Source organism: Desmodus rotundus, chromosome 12 (assembly GCF_022682495.2).
Source record: "Desmodus rotundus isolate HL8 chromosome 12, HLdesRot8A.1, whole genome shotgun sequence".
In the NCBI taxonomy this organism is placed as follows: Eukaryota; Metazoa; Chordata; class Mammalia; order Chiroptera; family Phyllostomidae; genus Desmodus; species Desmodus rotundus.
Genome location: NC_071398.1, coordinates 17,668,823 through 17,689,188, shown reverse-complemented (window position 1 = coordinate 17,689,188; position 20,366 = coordinate 17,668,823). Strand labels below are relative to the sequence as shown.

General features: G+C 48.3%; 1 protein-coding gene across 3 annotated transcripts in view; it reads right to left on the bottom strand.

Annotated features, from left to right (window-relative positions):
• Positions 1–13,369, bottom strand: part of ZFHX3 (zinc finger homeobox 3) — a 243,285-nt gene extending 229,916 nt beyond the window's left edge. Inside the window, exon 1 of one of the 3 annotated variants that reach the window (XM_053915613.2) lies at positions 12,567–13,369. Coding sequence is in view for 1 of the 3 variants with exons in the window: in XM_045191882.3 (XP_045047817.2) it covers positions 1,865–1,931 (67 nt within the window). In the remaining 2 variants the exon portion in view is untranslated. Of the gene's footprint in view, positions 1–1,864; positions 2,354–12,566 lie in introns of those variants that run through there. The other 2 variants (XM_024556133.4, XM_045191882.3) reach the window with 2 other exon arrangements.
• Positions 13,370–20,366: the final 6,997 nt, after the last annotated feature.

Here is a 20,366-nt window from a genome sequence, read left to right as displayed (position 1 = left end):
AGGACTGTTTTTAAAGTGTAAAAGCGCTTGCTTCTGCATCTGCCCCATGTTGTTAAATAACACTTGTGTAATTAAATAAAAGAGCAAACTGTGACCCTGGCCCATTCTGAGAGGCACTTACACGCTCCCTGAAAACAGGCTGGAAACGAAATGCAGACAATCTCCTTAGTCCTGTAATTTAAGAAAGGGAAGGAGGAAAAAGTTTTCTTTTGGCCTTCACAGCCACATGCCCTCTGAAAGGGGCGGGGGGGGGGGCTTATAGGGTCTCTGCAAAGTAGAATGTGCACACAAATACAGGTGTGCAAACATCCAGGTATGTACCTCTCTCCAATGACCCCATTCTTGAAACCCTTAAATTATTGAGAATTGCAGTCTCCTGACTTCCCTCACACCCCACCTCTGTTCTCTAATTGCTTTTCGTGTTTGGGTTGGGTAACGAAAAGGATTTCAGAATCTCAGGCCACCGGCGGCAGTTCTGATAACAAGGAACAGACCTACGTTCCTGGCCTCGGCCTTTCTAGATCAGGTTACCATAGAAGGTGTATGTTTTCCTCTCAAATGCAATCTCAGCCCCAGGACTCACGCTTCCCTCTCCAGCCCAGCCTACTGGAACTCGTGATTTTTAGGGTTTCCCCTTGAAAGCTATCCAGAAACCACAGCCATTAAAAGAACATGAAGGTTTGACACCTCCTGAATTTAGGAATGAGGGGGACTCGAGGGGCCAACTCTACAAACTCACACCTGCTGCTCGGTGGCAAAGAAACGAAGTTCCCAGGCTAGCGTGAGCTTTACATTATACTCTCTTTATTTAGTGATGTGTCTCCAAAGATCTCAAAGCATGGGACGAGATAAGATGACGTGGAACTTTCTCACTATCTACCTTCAAGGTTTAAGTTTGTTTTCCTTGCTTTGCCTTGATACATTCCACCCAGAAGGCCCAGTCTGCGGGAGAGGCCTTCTCCCTGTGCCCAACTGTGTCCTCTCTGAGGTTATCTGTCAGTGGCTTTTAGAGTCTTCAAGGCCAGTTAAATGACACAAATAAAGGGTAGGGGGAGGGGTGACTCTTTTGGATTCTCCTGCTCCTGGGTTGCCATGTGCCAAGCAATGCACTCATACTACCCCAGGCAAAAGCTGTGGTCTTTGCCCTCCAGGGGTTTTCCCATCATTATAGCTCAGGTATGTCTAAAGCAGACAGGACCATTTTCCAGAAAGTTCTTTTCCCTGTAAGCCTACAATGATTACTTTTTTCCTGCTGCGGACCTAACTTGAGCATTCCTTGTGCTCCTGTCACGGGACAAACATCTCAGCTGCTGCCCCTCTCCACCACTCCCACCCCTGCGGAAATGAATGCTGCTCTGGATCTTTCCAGGGTGCGAACAAACTAAAATTAGAGAGGGGGCCAGTGGATCTGCAAAGCTGCTTCCCAGCTCCAAAACTCTGACTCTCCCTTTAATTGCTCCACAACAAGCACATTTTTCACGTTGATTTGAACTGACCAGTGACTTCTCTCGGGCTGAAAAGGATGCATTTTTAGATGGAGGAACCCAAACTTCGAAATGACACCATCATCGCAAGTATTCGGAAAGCATGAACTAATCCAAAAGCAAAATAAGGAAGGAGGGAGGGGAGAAAATGGAAGGGAGAGGAGGAAGGGCTTTACACGGCGCCCAGCAGCACGTAGAGGCTCTCATCCCAGGTAGGTTCCAATTGGATCTAGCAGTTCAAGTGCATCCCGCCTGCCCTTCCCCCACATGCCCCAAGAGAATGGGAAGTTCAGCCAAGACTCGCAGCACCTGCCTGCAGCTCCAGGCCGGCTGCGCGAACCGGGCGGGCAGCCGGCAGCGGGGGAGGAGGCTCCACTCACCTGGCACACAAAGGCTCCGCACACCTCCGGAGGGAGGAGGCACTTGCAGGTCCAGGGGCCGGGGCATGCGCGACAATGGGAAATTCCAGCGGCACCCGAGCCCCAAACTTACCCACCCCAGGCGGCATTCTCCCCACCTCACGCTGCCCCAGGGGCTCCGAAGTAGCTCTGCTTAGGGGCAGGGGGGCCGCCGGCAGGGGAGGGGGACTCATGGTGGCGGCCGGGCCTGGCAGTGGCCCCTCCCCGGGAGGGAGGGTCCCCAGGCGCACAGCGGAGATTCACCCAAGGGGCGCGACGCTGGCGTCCCTGTCCCTGGCCTGCCCGCCGCCGGCTCGGCTGCTCTCCCGGAATCGCTTTATGTAAATGAAGCTCCACTCGCAGTTTGCAGCGCTCACCGCCCTGGGAAGGGGGGCGGGTGGGGCGGGGGGCCTTCAGGGATCCACATTACACAGCAACAAAGCGGAAGGTTAATTTGAAACTCACAGCCCCGCCACCGCTCGGCTCCCCGGGCAAAGCCTGACATCTACAGTCGTGCCCGGCACAGGCCGGGTGCTCAGCGGCAGCAGTGGCCGCGCCCGCGGGGACTTGGGGACACACGCCGGCGCGCGAGGTCCCAGCGCTCGGCCGCGCTCCGGGCACGGGCCTCCAGGCAGGCCGGGCCGCGCGCCTGGGGACGGGAGCCCTGAGAGGCTCGGCCTGCACCTCCCCCAGAACCCGCCGGGTGGGAACAAAGCCCAGCCCTTCCCAGGGGCTGACCCCTCACTCATCAAAAGTCAGGAGCCGGCCTAGAGGCGGGTGAGAAGAAAGGGACGCGCCCTCCGCCACAAAAAGGAGCCTGGGGTCTTCGAACCGGAGCCATCGGTCTCCGGGCCCCATCCACGTCACGGCCAGGCCACTCTAGCATGGGCACATTAGCCAATGTGGACAGGAATTCATTTGAAACACACACCCATCCTATTAACTGCTTTACAGAGCACTTCTGTTTTTCAGCTGCAGAAACTTACAAAAACATCCCTTGCTCTCCATTGAGAGTTGAAGGGTAGAGTTTTTAATGAGAGGGAAGAAAGAGGAAAGAAAAAGGGAGAAAAGAAGTGAAAAGCAGTCTCAGTTTGCAATTAAGTCTCTTTAACAAGACTTGCCTTATACAGCCATGGAGGTTCAGATCAGGCATAGATCATGCCCTTCATAGGGAGATTCCACCCCCGAGGTCAGATTTCACGAGGCCACCCCAGTTGGTCAAAGCAATTGCTGGACACTTTTATATCTCTCCAGGTTCACCTTTTCCATTCTGATATGCAAAGGGAGCGCCACAGAAATCTCACCGGAAGTCCCTTGTCCTCCCTGCCAGAATCCCGAGCTCAGTCTGAATTTACTCCAGACTCTCTCAGCACAGAAAGGCACCTGCTTTTACCCTTTCTGAAAGCCACCCACCCAGGCTGGCCTCACAGCCTTGAGAGTCCTTTCCGACTGCACAATAATGAACCATGCAAGTGTTAGAAATATAATAAGCTCACAAGGCGAAGAGCTGTGTGTATGGAGTCGTATTAGCATTAAGCACACATTGATGCAGGAGGAAAAGGGATGCTTGGCTGATGAAAACTATCATGTCACCATGTAGAAGGCATTTTACACAATGTAATTTGGGTTCAAATTGATGTAAATATCTAACTTGTTGGATACAGACAACCCCTGTTTCTGTTTTAGTCCACAAAACCCCTCCCCCCACCCCCAATTTTTTTTTCCAGCTAGGGCCCTGGGAGAAAAAGACTGCCCTAGGGAATCATGTCCGATTAGGGACAAAGGAAAGCACAAGCCAAATTCTGTCACACATGAGAGAGTGAGGGGGATAAGGGGGGGGGGGTGAGGAGTGAAAAAGGAAAGTAGAGGATGATTTCATAAAGCAGAGTATGATCACTGCGGATCTCTTTCCAGACTGCCTGACTTCAAGCCCAAGAACAGGTGGTGTTTTCAAAACACACTATTATTTATATTAGCCACATGAGTTGAGAACACCTTAAAGAAAACCAATTAATAATTTAATTGAAAAAGTGACTATGAATAATACATAAAGATGATGACGCTAGCAATAACGCAAGCAATGTGGCACACACCACACAGAAGAGATGTCCCCAGAAACCTCCTCAGGAGAGTGAAGGCTCCGGACCCCGTTGCTCACCTGGAAGCAGCAACCCCTGGCCCATCAGATTAATTACAGACAATCAGAAAATGTTTTAGTCCCAGAAAATCTAATTTTGCTGCTTTGTTTTAACTTTTATTAACAGGGGACAACCTTGCAATCTGGTGACATCAACTTGTGGGCCTACAGATAAATTTCGTCAATGAAATAAAAGCTAGAAAGCCAAAGACACCAGCTATAAAATAGGAAGGATGAGGAGGTGCTGGGACGAAGGCCTCGAGGGGATCTGCCCTGATATTGCCAGTGTCCCAAGAAGCAGACCCTGCAAACCGCCTCCTGCACCTCAGAGGCCTGGCAAGTAGAACTAAGAGCGACCCAAGGTCCCTTTCCTTTATCTTAATCTGGTACCAGCTACCTACACGGCGAAGCCTGGTCAAGCTTGCCTTTGTCACAGGCAGAAATTTAACAGGGAATCCACAGGCAGGTGGTCTGTGGCCTCTGTCCCATTATGAATATAAAGGATTGCACAAAAGGTAGGGGTGTTCCCTCCACTAAAAATTATTTGCATCCTTAACAAAAATAATCCCTCTTCAGAGGATATTTACAACTTTGGTGCTTGCAAATGGAATCAACAGTTTCTCTGAAATACATGTTGCAAATCCTGCCCTGCGACACTGGGAGGCCCTGGCTCCTCTGAGGGCAGCTGCCCGAAGATCAGCCCACCGCCTGGGGCAGCCCGGCGCTCTCACTGCCCCGTCTTGAACGCTGTTGACAAATAAACCCACTCTCGGAAAAGGCAATTCCTCCCTTCCAGTTCTCCATAACTAGTCTCATCTCATCTGGAAAGCGTAATTGGCAACAGCCGAAGGGATAAATATTTAAAAATAAATCAGGGAATGCTAACCCCTTCCCTACTCCTCCCCTTACCCACTCTCCAAGACAGAGGCCAGCCCCCCTAATGCTTAGCGGGCTGGCAAATTACAATGATCCCCACCGAGCCAACCAGCTCCTCTCTCTCCCTACATACAGACTCACTCAGCAATGCTGTATCCTTTCACTTCAGCAAAGGTAAATATGATCTCTGAGCTAAGATACAGGGAATGTCAGCGTTCTGACTTCTCGCTAAACCTGGGTTCTATTTTCACAGCACAACTGGGTTTAGGCGGATTTGTGTATTCTTCCAGATCCTTCTATTTTTATTAAATTATACATACACATTGATTTTAAAACTAGTGCTTAAATAGCCTTGAGGCTTTGACAAAGGAAAATGCCAGAGAGAGCAAAAAAATAAATAAAATAAAATAAAATAAAATCCCAGAAATAAACATGGAAACATTTGGAGCTGAATTGTACTCCATGCCCTGAATTCACCCCATCATTTCTAGTCAGTTATATTTAGGGGTGGCCAGGCCTCCTGGGGACTGGACAGACTGCAGGCTCTCCTCAGAACAACCCACACTCACCTTCATAACCACCGCAGGCTGCTGGGCCAAGGCCTATACACAGATGTTCTGATTCACATTTCTCTGATACAAACCTCAAGGCCTCCATCTATCACTACAATGCTAATTCCATAGAGTGATTTTACCCCCAAATCGCCGGTAGATCGTTGCCTAGCTCACTCACCCACCCTCCCCAGCTCAGACCCTGAATCTGCCAGGACACACATTAAGACAGACACAAATGAGTACCATTTTTAAAAACTTGTGAGTGGAAAGAGTCTTTCCAAATTAATTTTAAGTTACAAAGCCCAAGTTTTAAGAAGGCGAAAATAAAGAACTTGCCTTACACCAGCTTTAAAACATTAGGTAAAGAGCTTGCTCTCTTTCCTTTCTTCTTCTTCTTCTTTTTTTTTTAACAAAAATATTATTCCTGAAAGGGCAAAGAGAATTTGCCATGCAAGACTTTTATACCCAGGGGGATTCCTACACTTGTGTTTCTAAACCTTGAAATTGAGAATGTTAATGAAAAGGCAGACAGATGCTTAAGGACAGCATCGCAATCAGGGTGCACACAGCACAGGAGAAGGACGCTTTGTTTGGGGCCGGGAAGGAGGGGTAGGTCCGGACACATCCCTTTGCACTGGCCCGACACCACTGAATTCTTGGAGGGGAAGCAGGCTGGAGGCAGAAAAAAGGAAAAAGGAAACAGGAGAGGAAAGAAAAGGGGGAGGGGACATGGCCTCTTTATATAAATCTTGCTTTAAAAAAAAAAAAATCTCAACGTAGCATCAATTCCACAGTATGTGCCAACAGTTCCCCTACATGTGCATTAAAACAATCAATTAAATGATCTACCAGGAGCACAACAACCGGGATCCAATTTTTTTTTTTTTTTTGGCAAATGAAGAATTTCATTTGGGTTTGCAATTCTTTCCCACCCAGTGACTACTTCTTGGGGCAGGATTCTAAGAAATAAACAAAAGATGGCCCTTTTCACACTTCCCCAAGATGACTCTGGAATCCCATTTTCTTATCTTCTCATTTTAGTTGCATTTTTGTTCAAAAATCTGTACTAATCTGACTTAAGAGCCCCGAGCTGAAATTTCACATATCCTCCAAGTCAGCCAGTGTTTTAGAATTTGGATTTCTATTGAGGCTGTTCCAATCGCCAGTGAGGCCAACGGTAAAATGTGCTTCATGCTGTTCCGTTTGTCTCTCTGCAGACAAATAGAAACTGTGAAATTTAAAGAAAGGATGAAAAAAAATCTAAAACAAAGAGGTTAAAAAAATAGGACAAATGTTTTTGCTTTTGTGTCTCCCTGGAGCAATTGTTTGGGGGAGTCTGCATTGACAATAACCATGAGAAGGCCATCTAAAGGCGATGCGCACACAAGGGGACTCCTTGCCTGCTGCCTTTGGTCTGGGAGAAAAAGCACCTTAGCTCCATTCTCCAGGAACAAAAGGCCAGGGCCACGGAAGGGGGGAGAGGTTACTGGGGCTTTCACATGGAGCCAAGTGTCAATGCAGGTTCATTTTTCACCCGTCTTAGTTGGAAAGCAGCTCAGTGAACTTCCTAATGACTGCTTTTCCCTTTCTCTCTATTATTTCTAAACCTGAAAGAACAAAACAATAATATTTTTTTTTTAACCTAAAACCTATCATCCCATTAGAGGGAAAGCCTTGAGAGCCTACAGTCAGTTTTTTCCTCCTTCCTTTCCCCACCCTACTTTTTATTTTTGGAGGAGGGGGGATTCCCAATGTAGATCACATGGAAATGAGAGACACTGGACATTGTGGTCATTTTTAGTAACACCAGAACGGCCTTTATGTCTACGAAAAGGCAGAGAGCAGGAAAAAAAAAAATCCTGCACAGGGATGGGAGGTGATGGTGGGGAGGCTGTGGGCATCGCCTGGCTGGAAACATTTTCTTTTTTTTTCACAGCGTGAAGTTGCTAATGCCAGCTTCAGATATGCAACTGAATCAAAGTCATCATTACAAGGTTAGTTTTTTTTTTTGGTGGGGGGGGTGCATGGGGAAGTGGAAATAATGATGTATTAAAGACACAGACAAGGGGTGTGTTGGTTGGGGGTGCTTCAGAGAAAGGAAGCAGAGATGAATCACTGCGTGCCATGGAAATACCAGGGCAAGTGGTCGCAGTGTCTAACCAGATTGGAAGATAGAAACATCTTCCCCAGCGGGCAAACCCTAGGACGAGGCCGTGACACGCAACTTTCAGCCTTTGAACCCAGGCCTGGCAGCTAAGGAGTGTGTCCCCCCCTTCCCCAGGCAGCCACGGGCTCTGGCTGGAAAGCGAGGTGGGTGTAGGGATGAGAGGGCCCTGTGAAGAAGCACAATAAACAACTCAAATATGAACGGAAATGACATCAGCAAAGTGAAGGACCTGTTTATTGCAGATCAAAACAAAACAAACTTCCAAACCTTTTGTGTACACACGATAACTCTATAAAAAGCCCTCCTAAAATGTCACCAGGGTCAACACATCAGCATCCCAAGAAAACAGATAACAGTTACCATGGCAGGGAGGGGGGGGAAGGGGGATGGAGGGAAGAAGACGGGAGGGGATACAAAACCAGAAGGGGCCAAAAACACAGCTGACTATCCCCCCCCCCCCCCCCCGCTGGTCCTTAATATTTATTGGTGTTTATAATCTAAAAGCCATGCTCTGTGTTTCACTTAATACAAGGCCAGACAGTGCTGTCTAATGAGGCAGCATTACAATCAGCTTGTAATACTGAATTTTTAATGCTGCCAAGGATTCTGTTACATAATAATATGAAAAACAGAAGCTGAAAGTGGGCTCGCAGTGACAGGACACTAGAGGTTCCAGGGAGGCGAGCGCCTTCCCTTCCTTCTGCCTGCCCTTGCTCCTGATTTGCAATCAGCCCTCCATCCCTGCACGGGAGGTCAGTATGGAAACCAAGAGAATTTCCCAGGAAATCCACCTTATTATTACGCTTTCTGATCCAAAGTTGTATTTCCAGAGTTTGAATTCTAGCTTATCTGGGGTTAAGGGTCTGAAATGAACATTTTCTTTGGTGGAAGGAACGAAGAGACAAGCATACAGGAGAGGAGGAATAGCTTATTTTAAGCAAGCTGAACAATATGGGGAAAAAAAATCACAGAAGGAGAAAGAACTAAGATGCTGGGGGACGGGGGGCGTTGAAGTCTGCCGACCATATTCACAGATGCTGCACTCAGTTTACATTGGTGCGATTTAAAAGCATATATAGAGCCGCCATTGCTCTTCTCTGTAACACCCCGAGACTGTAAATCTATAACCACTGCAATGATTTAGTGATTAAAAACATGATAACATATTGTGTAACTGCAAACCACAGAACCCCTGCCAACTCTCTTCTAAGATAAAGGGGGAAAAATACAGAATATGTGTTGCTCGCAGCGATCTTCCTAAACCCAAAAGATTTTAATAAAAGAACCTATATAGTCAACGAATTGGAAAAGGGTAAGTGAATTGCATGTGAAGCCAGCAAAGGGAGGGGGGAAAAAAGAGGCAGCTTTATGTGGGATTCTTTTCCTTGTACTAACAAATTACGACCTAAACATGCCTTTTCCTTCCTCCCTCCCTCCCTCCCTCCCTTCCTCTCTCTCCCTCTCTCTCTCTCCCTCTCTCTCTCTCTCTCTCTCTCTCTCTCAATAGTTTGTTGTAACTGGACTAACTGGTCTTGTGTGCTGTCTTGCATATTCAAAGCTGCTTTGTAATCGGATCTGGAGACCCAACCTTATTTGCCTGAACTCAATAGGGGTTTTTTCCTCCCTCTCCTCCCTTGTTTTGTTTTGGATTCGGTATTGTGGGTTTTGTGTTCTTGCTGGAAGCAGACATCTCTGCAGGCAGAAGCTCTGGTGCCTTTAAACTACAGAGCAAACACCTGGGGGGGGGGCAATTTGTAACATGGCAGGAGGAGCCTAAACACACACACACACACACACACACACACACACACACACACACAATCAAAGCAGTTGTAGGGGTTTTGGCCTCTGAGCAGCTGACCTGACCCCAATTCTGTATATTCTTTTATTTCCCCATTGCAGGATTCCTGCACCTTGGGTCACATTCGAACTCAATGTGACCCTGAAGAGAAGGCAGTCCCCGAGCCCTTGAAAACTCTGTATTTAAGGCGGGGGGGGGGGGGGGGAGTGTAAGTGCATATGTATTCAGACTCCCCCAGTGTAGACACACACACACACACACACACACACATGTCAGGAATGCCAGGCCACAGGGCCAGCTCCAGCCCTGCTTTCTCAGCACACACTACCCAGAGCCTGAACTCTCATTGCAGGGGGGCCCCAACATCTTCAAATCTCCATCTCTACCCATATACACATGCATGCACAGACAAACCTCCTCCAGAGACTTTCTATGTTTAAAAAGTCCACAGACCTATGTTGCCTCCTCTCTGGACCTGAGCAGAGCAGTTTATTCAGAGAAATCAATAGGAAAGAGCATTTGCAAATATTTATATAAGCCCTGTGCATTTCAGCATTAAGTAATTAAAAACTAAAACTCGGGGAGGGGGAAGGGAGGAGAAACACAGACAGAGGCAGGCTGCTGGCCTGAGAGTGGGTTTTCCTGCCCACACCTCGTCTCCCCAAACCACAGTCCTTTCAAAACTGACTTTGTGTACACTTTTTACGAAATCCTGTTCGTGCACCATTTGCTAGACTATTTCAAAATCATCTCCAAATATGGATTCACCTACCACCAAGCTTTCAAGCCTGACTATAAGTGTCTGTATTCTCTCTCTCTCTCTCTCTCTCTCTCTCTCTCTCTCTCTCTCTCTCTCTCTCTCTCACACACACACACACACACACACACACACACACAGCAATCCTTACTTTTGACACTGCTTTATCTGGCGTATTACTCTGTCTTATTTGTATCTCTAAATTACTTGCACCAGTTAGATACCTAATATTAGAAGATTTGAAGAGAGCCCCGGTAGACGAATTCCCATTCCTAAACCCCCAATACTTTCCACTTCTTTCAACCTATAGGACACCTACACTTTGAGGGTTCAATACCTGAAACCCTCACATGTAAACAGATTTGCAAGAAAAGGTACAGTGAAGTGGGTCTTTCTTAATGGGCCACTTCCGAGAGGATTTCCCTAGACTGTTCTGAAGGGCTGGGCAATAATATCTGCTTGTTCTCCCTCCAAATCTGCTCTAAGAAGCCGAGCGAGGCACTGGAGTACCCATGCTACAGATACTGCAGAAATTTACAGTAAATGTAGGTACACGATTGCAGCACACTGCCCTATCGATTATGCAGATTGTGATCAATCTTCTCCCCTCTCCCAGTTCCCAAGCCTCTCTCCAAAGATCTCCAAATAAGTTGGTCTGTAACTAGCCATTCTTCCAAAGTAGGGGGTAAAAAGTAATTTTTTAAAAAACATAATAAATCCTCAACTGTCTCCACTGAAAGGACTCAAGTCTTTTTTTAAATTCCAAAGTGAATTTATGTCCTGTAATTTGCATTACAGCCAAGCGATCACCGTATGTCATATTCTTTAAAGGTACTTAACAAACCCCTTTTAAAAGTCACAAGAACCGGAGGCCAGAAAAAGGCCGTCAGCTTCCTTCTTGCATAGAGTCCTTAGATCAAGTTTCCATAATTGAGACCAATAAAAATTGTCATATTTACCCTACTTCAAAGCAACAAGGGGTAAAAGTTAAGAGTGGGTGATTTTTGAAAGCACTTGTAATCAAAGAATTTGCCACAGTCTAAGGAATTGCGCAACATTTTCAAAAATCAGATTCTAAGCAAAAGGTTAATTTGCAAAGTAAAATGTATTTTTAAAATGTAATAGCTCCACAAAAAGCCTAAGAGTACTGAGTCCATACACAATTTATATACAGTGCATAAAATACAGTCAAATCTACTCCCCAAAAGATATGCAAAAAGATGTACGTGAAAATGCATAATGTAAAATTCAGGAACATGGTTTTTGCATCTAATAAAAAAAATACATGGAAAAGAGGAGTGGAGCAGGAGGAATGGTGAAAGTGGGGGAACAAAACGTAAACAATTCCAGATTCTCGTGAAAGAGAAAGAGAAATAAAGGAGGGAGGGAGGGAGAGAGAGAGAAAGAGAAAAGAGAAGAGAGAAGAGAGAAAGAAGAAAGAAAAGGAATCCTACATCTCTCAACTCCGCTGGCCAAAGAGAGGCCGGCCCGGCTAGGTCTAGTCCTGGCCGGCGGCACAGCCCCGAGCCCCCGGGAGCCCCTAGTGTCCAGGGCAGAGCCCCCTCTAGACGCTCACGGCGCTGCCAGTGGGGCAGGGCGGAGAGCGCGCAGGTAGAGGGTCCGACGGCCGCCTCGCCCCCTCTCGGACCCCGCAGCTCTGGCCCGGCGACCGCGTCCCCGGCAGCTGGAGCCCTGGCATGGAAGGCGCCCGGCCGGCCAGCGGTGGTGGTGGCGGCGGCGGCTGCGGCAGCGGCGGCGGCCGCGGCGGCGATTGCTCCTGGCCGGGTGCGCGCCCCGTGCGGCGGCTCAGCCCGGGGCCCGGGCGCCTCTCCGGGTGGGGCAAAGTTGGGGGCCGGGAGCGGCGAAGGCGGGGGCGCTCGGCACCGCGGACCCCCCCCGCCGGCCGCCGCCTTTGTCTCGGCGCCCGGACCCCAGCCGCCCTCCCGCCCTCGGCCAGCGCCCTGACCGGCCCTGCCCCGCGGCGCCTCCAAACTCGCGGCGCGGGCCTCGCCCTGGGCGCCACCACCCTCCCGGGGGTCGCAGGCTGCTAGCGGCGGCGGCGCGGGGGCCAAGGAGGTGGGGGCGGCCCGGGCTCGGCGGCGGCTGCGGCGGCGGGAGGAGGAGGAAGAAGAAGAGAAAGAGAAAGTTTGGCGCAAGGGAAAGGAGAGCGGGACGCAGCGAGCGAGCAGGGCGCGGGCGCGGGGAGCGCGGGCGGCGGCGGCCGGGCGCGGGAGCCGGGAGGGGGCAGGACGAGCCCCATGCAAAGCAGCTCGGGCGCCCCGAGGAGCCCCGCGTCCGGGCGGCGGCAGCGGGAGGAGGAGGAGGAGCAGGCGACGGCGGCGGCGGCGGCGGCGGGAAAAAAAAAAAAAAAGAGGGAAAAGTTGCCACTTACGCGGTTGCTTCTCCGGCGGCGGCGGCTGCAGCGGCGCTGCTGGCGGCGGCGGCGGCGGCGGGAGCTGGCGGCGCTTTTAATCCCGAAAAGAGGCGCTCGGGCCGCGGAGCCCATCAAGGCAGCAGCGGCGGCTGGCAGGGGTCGGCGGCGACGGAGGACGCGCTGCGGGCGGCGGCGGCGGCGGAGCTGGAGCGCGCTCGGCGGAGCCCGGGGCGGGAGGCGGCCGCGGCCGGGGAGCCGGAGCCGCCGCCGCCGCTGCCGCCGAGCAGCATGGTTGGCGGGGAGTTTGCAGCCCCCGGAGCGGGCAGGGGCCGCGGAGGAGAAGCGGCGGCGGCGGCGGCAGCGGCTCTAGGCTGTAATTGGGATGCAAAGCAGGCGGCGGCGGCGGCCGGGAGGAGGAGGAGGAGGCGGCGGCGGCTGCAGCGGTCGGAGGGGACGCGCTGGAAGTGGGAGCTGATGAGTGAAAAGAAAAAAAAGTCTTTGGATCTTTATTCTGCTAATTAGTTTCCTGCAAAAAATGGCTGTGATTAATTCAGTGCGCATGTGCTTCATTACCCAGGCACGACGGGAAGGGCTAATTAGCCACCTTCTGGATCAATAAGATTCAGCAAAAAAGAAAAGGGGGAGGTGGAGGGAGGCAGAGGGGAGGAAGGGAGGAAAAAAAAAAAAACCAGGGGAAAGTGATGAGCAGGGCGAGGAGAGCAGGAAGAGAGGATGGGAGAAGAGCCCGGGAAGAGGGAGAGAGGCACCAAAAGTTTATGCATGTATTAAAAACACATACACACACGAGACACACGCGCGCACACACACACACACCCACACACCCCGAGAAGTGAAATGCAGAGAAGCAACAATAGGAACCTGGCTAAGATTTTTTTAAAGATTCTTCTCTTTTTTTCTCTTTTCTTTCTTTTCTTTTTTTTCTTTCTTTTTCTTTCTTTTTTTTTTTTGGCAAATGCAGCAATGTTTAAATTAAATAGTAAGAGCGCATCTTCAAAGAAGAGGGGAGAAGGGGGGGCAGTAACGGAGTGGGGCAGCTTAAAGCAAAGATTTAAGTGAAAGAGCAGAGAAGCATCAGAGACTTAGAATAGAGGTCACTTTAAATTGCAAATCTGAGATTTTTTTTAAGGAGGGAAATTACCTCCCCTCTAATCAGGGGGCAAATAAAGAAAATATGGAGAAAACTTTAACACGTACCACAGAGTAGACAAATATATATATGTATATGTTAATTTTGTCTTCTGAAATAAGACGAACTCTATCTTCTCTAGTTCTTTAGAAGGAGAAGGGAAGAGGAGAGTGATGATTAGAAGAAATAAAAGAGGGAAAGTGAATCAGAATTGAAAGGGGGATACTTAAGGAAAGACAAGAAAAGGAAAAGTTGCACTTGGAAACAAGTCCAACTTTCTACCTTTCTGGAGTTAAGAGAAAAGTAAAATCAATTTTCTCGTGTAAAACCTGGAAAGCAGATGTTTTCAAAACACAGGAAGCTATTTTGCCATCAAAAGCAGGGATGTAATAAAGGCAGTGAAAAATAATTTCAGACTAAATTCGTAAGAAAGAAAGCCAATATATTTAAATAGCGAGGAAAGGTCTAGAGTGGAGAAAGGGGGGAAATTACATACCCCTTCCCTAATGCCAAAAAAAAAAAAAAAAAGTCTTACAGCTACCTCCAAGAGTTTGGAGCAGAGTCTGGAAGCCAAAGGGCTTGAAATGAGAGGATGGATTTCAGATAAAGACTAGGAGCAGTACATCCCACCAGAGCCCAAAGGAGATCCCTGGAATCAAAGACAGCAGCCAGGGACCCTGCTACTGTACCGATTCCCAGTACATCAAAGCCATCACTTAAGCGGGTGTAGGGTACCTCCAAAAAGCAAGCAAACAAACGCAGGAAGAACAAGTCTCTTTCTCTTTCTCTCTCTCTCTCTCCCCCCCCCCCGCCCCCCCCCCCATTTTCAAATCCTAGCTTTAGCTTCACTGCTACTGGAATAGATTTTTTTAATGACAAGTATGTATTTATGTAAGTTCTAAATATTAACTAGTACCATTGAAATTACAATGACTAGAATGAAATAAAATGCAATTTGCACTTTAAGTGATCTGCAAACAAATGTGAAAATAACATTTATGTTTTAAAGACATTATTAGTGCACCTTGTGACATCAGGTAGAGTGCGTGCACTAAAACTTATTTTTCCTATAAAACATTTTTTTTTTGCCTAGCCTATATGGATTATTTATTTTAGAAGGAATTTGGGAACTAATCATGAAATCTGTTTGATCAGAAAGGAATTCTTCATTTTGAGAGATTTTCCAATGCTCTTAAGAGCATGCAGCTTCTCAGTCAAGACTAGGGGGAGAAAACCACTTTACGATTTTGGAGGGTTACCTCATCTAATCCTTCTGAATTCACTCTGGGAATAATGCTGTTTTATTTAGAAAAGAAAAAAGAAAATACATTTAGAAAAATCGGGGGTTTCCTCTCTATGAGCCAAATCTGGATTGCCATTCAAACTTTTCCTGGCTGCTTTTCCATTCTGGACAGTTGATCAATAAAGCCAAGTCCACCCTGGCTTGCTACAGGTTTCACCAGTCAGTGCTTGCAAAACCTTTGTCATTTTCTAAAAATAAAAAAGCTAAAAGTTATTGTAGAAGAAGGGGCTTTTTTTTGTCCCCTGCACAATGTGTCTTTTGTGAGGTTAATGCCATTCTGGGCTCTCGATAGCCCTGGACAATGGGAACTCTCCAGGAGCCTGCAGAGACTCTGGCTTTTTTCTCTCTTGATTTTTTTTTAAGGGAAGGATGAAACATTCCTACAGTCCAAACACAACTTCTACTTTGATTAAATAAATATTTATCTTTATTGTAGCCATTGTATATTTTTACCTTCAGTTTGTCCGGGTTTCTGATTATTATTTTAAATTTTCCATTGGCAACAGTTAATCTTTTTTTTTTTTTTTCCCTTTCAGTCCAAAGTGCAGGTCAATGTAAAATGTAGCTGACTGAAGGAAGACGGGTAAATTCTGAATTTTTTTCCTAACATCAGGTAAGGAAAACTGTTCAGACCCTTCAGAAGTATATTTCTTCCTATTTATGTATTCACAAATCTGCATAAATCTGTTAGTTTATTTTTTAACATGTAACAATTAAAATTCTCCTTGTAGATGTCACTTAAATGCCATGTATTTGATTTCTTTTAAAAATGTAAATAGTACTAGAAGAGAACTTGTAGCTTGTTTCTTATATAGAACGGCGGGGAAGAAGTCAGTGTCTCCACTGATATAGGCTATTTGGGGGAAATTCTGGATATAATTGTATTTCATGTTGCAATATAGAAAAATGTCAGCTTAATCTGGTAAATACTTATGCTAATTTTACTGAGTGAATTCGTTATAAGAAGGAGAGGTACCAAGCTTGTATGATTGAATTATGCTTAGGCGATAATCCAGCATCTATATAGATTATTTCATATACAAAATGAAAAAAAAGAACCAAGAAACTCCGAATCTAAATCCTTCATTTAGTTGGCAAAGGGGCAGAAAATTTTAGACCAATCTGCTTTGAAGATATTTACAGTAGGGAGAGAAAGTGGAATGTAGGCTAAATATTGCATTGATTTGTATATTTCTCTGTCTCTTGCTCAAAGGAATGGATATATACATATATAAACACAAAGATATGTGCATAAATGGTACATATACATTTGAATGACTTTAGATGTGTTTGCATCTGTGTGTAAATATATATGTGCACACAAATATACAAGGTGTGCACAAATGCAGGTACAGTGCAGAGCTCTGTGTGTGCTCTCTCGCTGGGGGTTTTTTGTTTCCAAATCTATTTGAAGTTACTTTTTTTTTTTTTTTTTGCAAATGTAACATAGAAGTGTTGGTTTAATGATGAAGATGTAGATGGTGAATTTCAGTAAGAACCTGCTGCCCTGTGCTTTTCAGAATCTGGGGTTGCAATGTGAGCATCTGTTATTTGGTCCAAGGTGCAATGGGCCAGTCTTAAGGGAAAAGGGAAGTGAAGAGGATCTTAGGAGACCTTACTTCCAAAGAGCCAAGTTGCTGGACCCTGGCTTTTCTTCTGCTAGGGCGGTTGAGAGACACAAAAACAAAAAAGGGAGGAGGAAGAAAAAAGAAAACCCTGTGTGGAGGCAGGGGTGGTTGAAAGGACGCCTCTCCGTACAACTCTAGAGCTGGATCCAAGAGAAGGGCGGCGGGTGAAGAATGTGCGGATCCCTTTTTAAGTGTGTATGGTTATTCTAAGTCTATTGTATGTACGTGTTACTGTCCTTTCATTTGCCACGACAACATATGGATTCCATAAATGCAGACATGCCGAGTGCATCTGTCTGGCTAGTTAACACGATCCAAACATCCCTCTTCGTTCCGCTAACTCTGGCTCTTCCTTGGGCTCCCCGGCAGCGCTGCTGGCTGCCCAGCCCGTGCCCCAGGCTCCCAGTGCCCCGCAGTCTCGCCCTTTTGTGGTCTTCTCGTGGGATCCAAGGTGCTATGCTGAGGAGGCCGGCTGCTCGCGGTGCCGGGGTCACAGTCTCCGTGGCTGCCAGCCCCTGAGGGCGCACGCGCGCATGGGGACGAAGGGGTTAAGCTGCCCCAGCCTGGGGAAGGGGTTGCGCTCCTCCTGGAGTGAGGTGCAGCCACCAGCAGCTGTGATTTAGGGGTCAAGTCTTAGACCACCTTTCTCCTGGCTCTGGGAATGACAGAAGATGAGGTAGGGAGGGAGAAACAGGAGAGAGACGCAGCCAGGCGCGGCACTTGGGGCTCCATCCATCCGTTCCTGCCCCCCACCCCTAGTCCACCTCCTAACCCCCCAGACAAATCAAACAGTTCCCCTTCCACCCTGGGTGCGGGTGAGGTTATTCTGAACCTCCAGAATTGCTCCATCCACAGCTCTGTCCCAGGGTTAAGCCACTGTGCCCCGAGTCTCAACCACCAAATCAGAAAGTTTGCTCTTAACGCGCCAGAGGGTGAGCAGCTGAGGCTGGGTAAAAATTTGTGGAAAACAGGGGTGCCCTCGGCAGGATGGAGAATTCAGATGTTGGTGCCAGCCCCTCAGACTCTGGTCATGCTCCTCACAACCCACAGTCGTGCGTGGATGTACACAGTGGTGTCCATTACATGCAGCTTCTGGCTTTGTGCCCACATTCTCCGTCAGAAGCTTCGTTCCTCCCCACCCCCCAACTCAGGCAGCCTGGAGAATACTTTTGTCAAAATATTTTTTACGCCTGAAAGATAACCAAAAAGCAAACTCAGATTTGTTTCTGAGGCGTTTCACTGGAAAAGAGCAAAGCGCTTGAAGTCCCCCTTTGTTTTGGCGCCGTGCAGCCGGGTGCACCAGGTTGTGGGGCGCAGTGCCCAGGTGATATTCCGGAGACTGTAGGGGCCTGTACACGGCATCTACAGTGGGGCTTTAATTGGGAAAGAGCTTCCCAAATTCACCCCACAAGGTTGCACTTTAGGACAACGACAGCTCTTTTGGAAAGTTACTGCAAGAAAAAGGAGTTTTTGGTGGGGAAAGAACTGGCCCTAAATGACAGAGAGAAAGAGGAACTGGATCCCTGGGGGACAGAAGGCAGGTAGGGGTGCTGAGAGCAGACAGGGAGAGGAAGGAGAAAGGAGGCTGGCATGTAGGGCGCAGCCCAGGGAGGCTGGAGGATGGCGCCCCAGACACTCCTTCCAGCTGCCAGAATAAGCGGGAAGCACCCCGATTTCAGCCGCTGCTTACAGGGCCAAAAACGGACCAGCTGGTCCAGAAGGCAGCTGAGGTCTGTCTTCTGAGTCCTGCCACCCCCTAACCCCACCAGAGCCTCCAAACCGCGAAATCAAACCAAATTGGCCAGTCAAATTTAGAGAGGTTTCATCCCTGGGGCAAGGGGGAGGGAACAAGCCTTTTTTTTTTTTTTTTTTCCTTTTGAACTGAGGATTCAAAAGAGACCACAATCCACTCTTGAGTGCCATCCCAGTACAAGGATCGTGGGTATGTCTCATTCTTTCATTCTCCCCCTGCCCGATTCTCAGACGTAAAACCTTTAAAGAATTAGCCCTAAACTTGGAGTGCCTGGGTCCTTGAAAGAGTTCCCAATGATAAAGCTTGTCCTTCATTTTGAATACGGGCACATTATGAAAATGCAAAGCAATTATTAGTCAGTTCTAGGGTTTGAGTCAGCTTCCCAGTTTCCTCTGCTCCTTTGCGATGGAAATCCGAAATCCAACCTTGGGGCAGGAGGCACTTCGGAGCTGTTGGCTCTTATGGGTTCCACACTGCCAGCACCACGGGCAAGCGCTGGCTTCCCTTTGGTGACCTGGTACCAGAAGTTTGCACTACATCTCAAGCCTGGGGCAGATGAAGAAAGGAGGGAACTAACTTAATCTCAAGGCAACAAAGTGGACGACTTGAGAGCCAGAGACCCTGGGTCTGGTTCGCGTTCCTTAGGAATTTCCAAGGGCAGAACTTGGGGACGAGGATGGACTTCCGACTTGCCAGCCAGAGGCAGAAAAAGCGATCCCTGAGAGGCACAGACAGTGGGCTTGGGAGCAGGGCTTCGAGAGGGCAACTGAGACCTAGTGCCCATTTGCACAGAGCCAGTTAGGGCCGCTAGCTGGGGAGCGGGTAGGTGTCCACGGCAGCACGTGCACTATTGACACACAGCCACGTAGGCATGCGCCGATGGAGGGATGCGCGGCTGAGCAGTCCCCCGGTGCCTGCATTTCTTGCAGGCATGGCTTGTTTAATAGCCAGGGAATTGAGTGCCTTATCCACCCCCTTTCTTTTTCTTGCTGAGAAATGTAAAAAGGAACCTATACCATGTATATATTCTGAAGAAGCATGTGCATTTTTTTTTCCTTGAGAAATATCTAGTGCCATAATATTTCTGATTTAAGGGGCGAGGGAAATCTTTGAAGTGAAGGAAATCAGTGAGGGACGAACTATCTTTTCCTGATTTTTTGTGCCAGTCCTCAAAGCCAGTAATGGGATTTAAAATGAGAGATTCCCGGTCCCCATCCTCCCTCCCACTCCATTTCTCTCTCTTCGCCCTAGAAAACATCTGTGGTAACCAAATGTACGTCTAAGGGGACGGTTTAAAGAAAAACAAGGTTTAGGGCGCGCATCAACTTTCTTTTTCTTTTTCAAATGAAGCTGGAAAAAAAATTCCAAGGACAATTTAAGCACCAAACGACATCGAACAGATATTTTTCCAAAGCAAAAATTTTCTAATTCGTTTGTTTCCCATTCTTAGGAATAGAGAAAAGGGCAAACCCGATCTTCCTGCACGAGATTGGCACGAAATTTGGGGGCAGTGTTTGTTTAAGGCTGGAGGGCGGAGGGCAGGGCACGGCGGGGGACTCCAAGGAGCCCGGTGCAGAGCAGGCCTGGGGCGTGCGGGCTGGGGTTCCCGTTAGCTGGGCTCCTCGCCTCCTGTACTGAGGCCCCAGACTGCGCTAAAGCGGCAAGCAGGGCAGTGGCCCCCTGTGGGCACAGCCATGGGGGGGGCGGATGGAGAAGGGGGAAGGGCATTTTATTCCAGGGCTCAGTGGGGCAGCAGGGACAATCTACGCCAGTTTTCTTTGCCTAGGCATAGGGCGTGCCCTTTTCGCGGCTGCTCTCCTGCCCCTGGGCTGGGCATTTTAGAGACCAGGCGCTGTTCCCTCCTCCCCAAGATTCAGAACCTCAGGGATCCCAACAGTTTCCCCAGACACTGACCACAGTTCAGTGATCCAGGCGTGCGAGTCCCTAATGCCTGGCACACCCGGTCCCATTTCAGGAAACCTTTATT